This window comes from Brassica napus, unplaced genomic scaffold (genome assembly GCF_020379485.1).
Source record: "Brassica napus cultivar Da-Ae unplaced genomic scaffold, Da-Ae ScsIHWf_1271;HRSCAF=1816, whole genome shotgun sequence".
NCBI classification, from domain to species: Eukaryota; Viridiplantae; Streptophyta; class Magnoliopsida; order Brassicales; family Brassicaceae; genus Brassica; species Brassica napus.
The window spans coordinates 350,532-359,046 of record NW_026014690.1 but is presented as its reverse complement, the minus strand read 5'-3'; the positions used below and the strand labels follow the sequence as shown (position 1 = coordinate 359,046).

The 8,515-nt window shown below is 44.3% G+C and overlaps 1 protein-coding gene across 1 annotated transcript; it reads right to left on the bottom strand.

Moving 5' to 3' along the window:
• Positions 1-318: 318 nt before the first annotated feature.
• LOC125596742 lies at positions 319-8,263 on the bottom strand. Its single transcript, XM_048771789.1, has 2 exons — positions 8,167-8,263; positions 319-1,219 (listed from the first exon to the last, which is right to left on the bottom strand). The coding sequence occupies exon 2, from the start codon at positions 1,189-1,191 to the stop codon at positions 571-573; it is 621 nt and encodes a 206-aa protein (XP_048627746.1). The 5' UTR covers positions 1,192-1,219; positions 8,167-8,263; the 3' UTR covers positions 319-570.
• Between the last annotated feature and the right edge of the window lie 252 nt (positions 8,264-8,515).

Genomic DNA, 8,515 nt, shown 5'->3' with positions numbered 1-8,515 from the left:
GACAGTCTTACAATGTTTTCCCAAAATACAAGCCTCACAATCATTATTTTTAAACATGACACCTGGAAACATTAAGCTTAAGGCTCTAACATGTGGATGTCCTAGCCTAGAATGCCATAATGCACCTTTACTTAAAACAGAACTCAGCAAACAACTAGAAATGGGGTTAATGTCTTCAAGTACATAAAGATCCCCCTTGGTTACTCCTTGTCCGATCAACTTATTGCTCTCAATATCCTGAAATGTCACATTGTTAGGACTAAAAATAACATTGCATTGTAGATCATTGGTACATCTTTTAACAGATAAGAGATTAGAAGTAAAATCAGGCATGTAAAATGCTTTAGAGTTCTTATCAAATAGCTTTAAGTCTCCTACACCTTTAATGGGAATTCTATCTCCATTTGCAATCATTACATGACCATGAGCAGGTTCTATGTTTTTGATCAAGCTATCATCACTAATCATGTGATGAGATGCACCAGAGTCAACAATCAATGGTTTTATGCCTCTAGCAAGATGAGTTCTAGGTGATTCATTTCTCAGTTTTAATTTCTCAATGATATCTATTTACCTATTCTCATTCCTAGGCATCATATGAGCAGTATAAGAGTAACCAAGAGTGTTTCCGAATGTACCAGACTCCTTAAGAGCTTTGATGAGGGCATCAATGTCAGATTTGCGGATCACTTCATGCTCCAAACTCTTTGCGGCCGTGTAGTGAGTTGCCATTGCCTTGCCTGCGCTTTCACCCACTTGTGCACTTGAGCCTGCTCCTGATGGACCGGCTTCACTTGCTTCAGTAGACAGGTTAGCTCTGGCTTCTCGATCCTTGTTGAACTTGGCCGGCTTGAGATGGGGATGAAGGATCCAGCACTGGCTCCTCTTGTGTCCCGGCTTCTTGCAGTGATCACAGTTGCCTCCAAACCTCCTCTCATCACCATACTTCCTCTCATCAGTCTTGTATGCTGCACGGTTAGCTTGCGCTCCTTCCTCAGCCTTGTTGGCTAGAGCTAAGTCTCCCTTGCTTCCGAAGAGACCAAGAGATCCTTCCTCCTTCTGGAGCTGCGCACACACTTCCTCCATGGATGGAAGACTTGGCATCCTCAACATGTGTTTGATCACATCATTGAACGGAGGATCCAAAGTCAACAGCAATCCAAACACCTGATCCTGCTCCCTCCTCTCCATGAGTAGCTCTTGATCAGCCGTGCTTGGCCTCTGATGAGGACATTCAACCAGAGCCGGAACCAGACTTAACTGAACCTGATATCCAGGACATGATCAGCAACATAACCAAATCAGAGCCAGTCCAAGAAGTGCCAGTACCAACCGTATTCAAGGGAGCTATCACTAGACAAAGAGCTAAGGTTCTTCAACATAAATTTAATGAGAGCATGATACTTGCTTCTGATCTTGGACAGGTTAAACTGGCTGATGAACCAAGCTTGAAGCAAGATGAACTAAAGGGTGCAGAACCGGTTAAGGAGAAGCAAGCATCAAGTGAGGATATGTGGCCACTCATCCCGGAGCAATGCCACACCAACCTGATGATCATTACCATGGAAGATCAACTTGCCTAGCAAGTCTCTTGGACGAATCTAGCAGCTAGGCCAAGCTCTTTGTGTGTGCTCTTTTTCCCTTACTCTTGGTTTTGTCCCAAATGGGTTTTCCAGGGAAGGTTTTTAACGAGGCCACAACTTGCTTCACACTTATCCTAAGTGCCAAGTTCGATCCAAGGCTAAGAAGCCTCATGACCTTATTTCATGTTTTACATTATAGTTTGTTTCCTTATTTGTACTTTCGTGACTTAAGTGGAGCCTGTTCCCTTAGTCCTATTTATATGTTTTCGCAAGCCCACTTTTGGGGCAGACTTTGAATAATCATAAACTTTTCTTCTAAAGAAAACCCTAGAGCTCTCAAGCTAGAACTCGCCTCCTTCTCTTTGCCTTGTGAGACCAGCACCTCCACGGCCTAGAGGAACCTTGTGTTGTATCACGAGCCTCCCATCTCTCGTGTGGTGCACTTCATCCCATCATACAGTTCCAGTTCAGATCCCTTGGTTGATTAGATCAGTCCATCCGGATCACCCTTGTGTTAGATCGGCTCCTTCTCTCTCTTGCTTGGGAACGTACAGCCTTTGATAGCTTAGGCTTGTATCATTTCTGGTATCAGAGCTGAAGTTCCTTCAGCATCAGGTTATATCTATCCTTGTCTCTTTTATTTGCATCCGATTTGTGATCCATTGTTTCTGCTTTCATGAAATCATAAACCAAATAAAGAGATCGCGTTTCATTGTTGCACTTAGTTGTTTTCTTCACATCTTGCTTGCATCCGATTGTTACATCCTGTCCTGCTTAGTTTTAATCTTCATAAAGTCAAAAAAAAAAATAAAAACGTGTTGCTAGGATTGCATATTTTGGTTTCCAATTGTTTGATCGACAGGTTTATTCGGTTTCCATATTTGCAAAGAGTTTTCAAATTATTTCCTTCCCGGTCGATCACTTTCTCCAAGTCTTTCCAATTCTAATTCTACTACAGCTTTTATTAGTGTTTTTGCCTATTCGAATTTATAAAAAAAAAAAAAAAGGAAATTTGTATCTTTTCTTTCTTGTTTTCTTTCTTATTTACCTATTGAAAAGCTAAGGCATCTCTTGTTTATCTTGCAAGGTACAACTCAACCGCATACATGGGAGAAGCGAGTGAGCAAGCTACCATGATGCAAGTCCTCAACGCTTTGAGAGAAGAGATGAGGGTTATGCGGCAAGACCTTGGGGAAAGGATGACTAGAGTTGAGCAAAGGCCTCCTCCTTTGCAACCAGTACGGAACGTTGATAGGTTCTTGAACCCAAACAACAGAAGATATGGAGTGCCCGTCCATGACAACCCGGAGACTAGCACCCGGAACCAGCAGACTGATGAAGACACGGGGCAGCAGCACGGTCCAATACCAAACCAGAGAGCAGGGTTGCAACCAGATGACTATGGTGAAGAAGAAGAGGAGGAAGGGTTTGCACCTCAACCCAGAGCTCCACGCAGGCAAAACCGGCACCAAGGATTTGAAGAAGAGGAACTCCTACCTCAACACAGAGCCCCACGCCAACAAAACTATAACCAAGGGCCTGAGCACATCAAGATGAATGCTCCCGGCTATGCGGGAAAGGTTGATCCAGAAGCTTACCTAGACTGGGAGAAAAGGATGGATCACATTTTTGCCTACTATAACCACCCTGGTCCTAAAAGAGTTGCTTTGGCAGTAGCTCAGCTCACGGACAATGCACTTTCCTGGTGGGATAGATTGTGCTCTGATAGGAGAAGGAACGGCCTGAGGCAACTAGACTCTTGGCTAGACATGAAAGATGCGATGAAGCAACGGTTTGTGCCTCAACACTTTCACAGAGACTTGCAAAGGAAGTTGCGGGCACTCAAGCAAGGCAGCAAGTCAGTGGAAGAGTACTATGAAGAGTTTGAGAAACTAAGAAATCGTTTGGACCTTAATGAAGATGAGGAAGCTACCATGGCTCAGTTCCTTGATGGTTTACAGGAGAGGTTAAGCTGCAAGGTGGAGAGACATGTATATGCTGACATGAAGGACCTGTTCCATCTAGCTATCCAAGCTGAACAACACATCAAGAAGAAGAGCTCCAAGGGCAAGTCTCAAGTTTCTTGGAATTCAAGCAATAGCAACTACAACAAGTCGGTGGACAAAGGAAAAGGGGTTGAAGGAGACAGCCGGCCTAAGCCTCGCACCACCGAACCCACGAAGGACAACAAAACCGAGCCAGCCAAAACTACCAACCCCCAACGTGCCAGAGACATCACCTGTTTCAAATGTAGAGGCCGAGGGCACATGGCAAGAGAGTGCCCAAACCAGAGGGTTATGCTACTCACCGATGATGGCTATGAATCTCGTGATGAAGGAGACGTACCTGAGATTCAAGAAGAGTATGGAGAAGTTGAATATGCTGATGTGGGAGAGAACTTGATGATCCGACGTGTGCTTAGCGTCTTAGTTCAACCCGCCGAGACGATCCAAAGAGAAAACATATTCCACAGCCGTTGCACCATAAAAGGCAAGGTATGTAACCTTATTATAGATGGTGGGTCTTGTACCAATGCTGCTAGCGCTTACATGGTAGAAAAACTTGGTTTAGAAAAGACAAAGCATCCGCATCCATATAGGCTAAGGTGGTTAGATGATAAGGTTGAGCTTAAAATTAAGGAACAAGTGAGCATTCCATTTAGCATTGGTAAGTATCAAGATGAAGTAGTTTGTGACGTAGTCCCTATGCAAGCTGGACATGTATTGCTAGGAAGACCATGGCAGTGGGATAGAGAAACTAAGCATGATGGTAGAACTAATATGTATACATTCATGCATGATAAGCGTAAGATAAGCTTAGCGCCTCTCACTCCAACACAAGTTCATGAAATTCATTTGCAAATGGTTAAGGAAAAGGAAAAGTCTGTTAAATCAAACTTTCTTATCCGTTCTAGCTGTATAAGAAAGGCTGCTACTACCAAACACACAATGCTACTAATGATCTTTAAGGAGCTTTTGAGTGCAGGTTCTGATGAGTTAACTCTTCATCCAGAGATTACTAAGCTTCTTGACATGTTCAAAGATGTGTTTCCAGAGGAGATTCCGCACGGTTTACCCCCACTCCGAGGCATTGAGCACCAGATAGATTTTGTGCCAGGAGCTGCCCTGCCAAACAAACCGGCTTATAGGGTGAACCCGGAAGAGACTAAGGAGTTGGAGAGACAAGTACAGGACCTATTAGACAAAGGATACGTGAGGGAGAGTCTCAGTCCTTGCGCTGTGCCTGTCTTACTTGTACCAAAGAAGGACGGGACATGGAGAATGTGTGTAGACTGCCGAGCCATCAACAACATCACCATCAAGTATAGACACCCCATCCCACGGCTTGATGACATGTTAGATGAGCTAAGCGGAGCCACCATCTTCTCCAAGATTGATCTTAAGAGTGGATACCATCAGGTAAGAATGAAAGAGGGAGATGAGTGGAAGACAGCTTTTAAAACAAAGCAAGGTCTATATGAATGGTTGGTGATGCCATTTGGACTTAGCAATGCTCCTAGTACTTTCATGCGTCTCATGAACCACATCCTTAGGCCATACATCAGTAAGTTTGTTGTGGTTTATTTTGATGACATTTTAATTTACAGTACTAGTTTACTTGATCATGTGACACATCTTGAGCAAGTACTAGAGACACTTCGACAAGAAGGGCTTTATGCAAACCTCAAGAAGTGCACATTCTGCACTGATAAACTTGTCTTCCTAGGTTTTGTTGTGAGTTCACAGGGCTTACAGGTTGATGAAGAGAAGGTTAAGGCCATTCAAGAGTGGCCGACTCCAACAAACATCAGCCAAGTTAGAAGTTTCCATGGCCTAGCTAGCTTCTACAGGCGGTTTGTCAAGGATTTCAGTAGTATAGCTGCACCCCTTACTGCTGTGGTGAAGAAGAGTATTGGGTTCATTTGGGAAAAAGCTCAACAGGAAGCTTTTCAAACCTTGAAGTATCGCCTGACCCATGCACCAGTACTGGTCTTACCCGACTTCAATAAGACCTTTGAAGTAGAATGTGATGCATCAGGGATTGGGATAGGGGCAGTTCTTATTCAAGAAGGAAAACCCGTGGCTTACTTCAGTGAGAAGCTTGGTGGAGCAGCTCTTAATTATCCGACCTATGATAAAGAGTTGTATGCCTTGGTGAGAGCTTTGGAGACATGGCAGCACTACCTGCTGTCTAAAGAATTCGTGGTACACACTGACCATGAAACCCTTAAACATCTAAGAGGGCAAACCAATCTCAAAAGGAGGCATGCTCGCTGGTTAGAGTTTATTGAGACATTTCCCTACATTATCAAGTATAAGAAGGGCAAGGAGAACATTGTAGCAGATGCCCTCTCCAGGAGATATGCTTTGATTGCCACCATGGAAGCAAAGGTGTTGGGATTTGAGTTCATCAAAAGTTTGTACGGAGAAGATCCGGATCTTGCTGCTATCTACTCAAGTTGCACCAAAGGACCACAAGGAAAGTTCTACTTGCATGAGGGATTTCTTTTCAAGGGCAGGAGATTATGCATTCCTCAATGCTCCTTGAGAGATCTAATCACTAGAGAGGCTCACGGAGGAGGGCTCATGGGTCACTTTGGAGTAGATAAGACACTTGCTGTGGTCAGGGAACATTTCTATTGGCCGCATCTTAAGAAATCAGTAGAATCTCATTGCGCCAGATGTGTGACTTGCAAGAAGGCTAAGTCTAGAGTCCAGCCTCATGGCCTTTACATGCCACTGCCGATTCCTACAGCTCCTTGGGTAGACATCTCCATGGATTTTGTCCTAGGATTACCAAAAATTCATCACAAGGATTCAATCTTTGTTGTCGTGGACAGATTCTCCAAAATGGCACACTTCATACCTTGTGCCAAGGTGAATGATGCGTCCAAAACTGCTGATCTGTTCTTTAAGGAGGTGGTGCGCTTACATGGGGTGCCAAGGACTATTGTATCTGACCGAGACACCAAGTTCCTCAGCCACTTTTGGAGAACACTATGGAAGAAGTTGGGTACAAAGTTGCTATTCTCTACTACTTGCCATCCCCAAACTGATGGGCAGACTGAAGTTGTCAATAGGACGCTCTCTACGCTGCTTAGGGCAACCATTGGGAAGAACATGAAGAATTGGGTTGATTGTATTCCATTCATCGAATTTGCATACAACCGAGCTCAGCATTCAGCCACTAAGATGTCCCCCTTTGAGGCAGCCTATGGGTTCAACCCGAAAACCCCTTTGGATCTTAAACCATTACCTCCAGCTGAAGTTGTCAGTCTTACCGGGGAAGCTAAAGCTGCTTATGTCAAAGAACTCCATCAGAAGGTTCAAGAGAATTTAGAGAAGAGGACTGAGCAGTACACTAAACATGCCAACAAGGGCCGCAAGGACATTGTATTTGAACCAGGGGAGTGGGTTTGGTTACACATGCGGCAAGAAAGGTTTCCTAACCAGAGAAGTTCCAAGCTGAAGCCAAGAGGGGACGGCCCATTTCAAGTTGTTGAGAGGATCAACAACAATGCCTACCGTCTTGATCTGCCAGGTGAGTTGAATGTGTCTTCTACTTTCAATGTTACTGATCTATCTCCTTGTTTTGCAGATGAACCAGTTTTGAGGTCAAAACCTTTTGAAGAGGGAGGGAATGATGAGGACATTCAACCAGAGCCGGAACCAGACTTAACTGAACCTGATATCCAGGACATGATCAGCAACATAACCAAATCAGAGACAGTCCAAGAAGTGCCAGTACCAACCGTATTCAAGGGAGCTATCACTAGACAAAGAGCTAAGGTACTTCAACATAAATTTAATGAGAGCATGATACTTGCTTCTGATCTTGGACAGGTTAAACTGGCTGATGAACCAAGCTTGAAGCAAGATGAACTAAAGGGTGCAGAACCGGTTAAGGAGAAGCAAGCATCAAGTGAGGATATGTGGCCATTCATCCCGGAGCAATGCCACACCAACCTGATGATCATTACCATGGAAGATCAACTTGCCTAGCAAGTCTCTTGGACGAATCTAGCAACTAGGCCAAGCTCTTTGTGTGTGCTCTTTTTCCCTTACTCTTGGTTTTGTCCCAAATGGGTTTTCCAGGGAAGGTTTTTAACGAGGCCACAACTTGCTTCACACTTATCCTAAGTGCCAAGTTCGATCCAAGGCTAAGAAGCCTCATGACCTTATTTCATGTTTTACATTATAGTTTGTTTCCTTATTTGTACTTTCGTGACTTAAGTGGAGCCTGTTCCCTTAGTCCTATTTATATGTTTTCGCAAGCCCACTTTTGGGGCAGACTTTGAATAATCATAAACTTTTCTTCTAAAGAAAACCCTAGAGCTCTCAAGCTAGAACTCGCCTCCTTCTCTTTGCCTTGTGAGACCAGCACCTCCACGGCCTAGAGGAACCTTGTGTTGTATCACGAGCCTCCCATCTCTCGTGTGGTGCACTTCATCCCATCATACAGTTCCAGTTCAGATCCCTTGGTTGATTAGATCAGTCCATCCGGATCACCCTTGTGTTAGATCGGCTCCTTCTCTCTCTTGCTTGGGAACGTACAGCCTTTGATAGCTTAGGCTTGTATCAGCCTCAATGATTCAAGCTCAGACCACAAGGATCTATACTTGCCCAAATGCTTGGTGAACTCCTCTCCATCTTGTACCAGTGTGTTGATAGCTTTCTTGATCTCATACACACGGTTCAGATTGGTAACGTTCCCAAAAGTCTTTTGGAGTACCTCCCACAGGTGTTTTGGAGTCTCACAGTAGCTGTAGGCTTCCAAGAGATGTTCTTCAAGAGATCCTTGCAGCACAGATAGCACCATCAAGTCATCTTGAATCCACTTCTTTCCATCAGCAACCGCGAGCTCTCTTCCACCTTCTTCCTCACTGGCCACTGGTGCTGGAGCTTCATCTGTGATGTGACCCCATAACCCTA

Excerpts from the sequence above, each read along its gene's own strand:
- LOC125596742 (XM_048771789.1), bottom strand. The coding sequence starts at position 1,191 with ATGGAGAGGAGGGAGCAGGATCAGGTGTTTGGATTGCTGTTGACTTTG.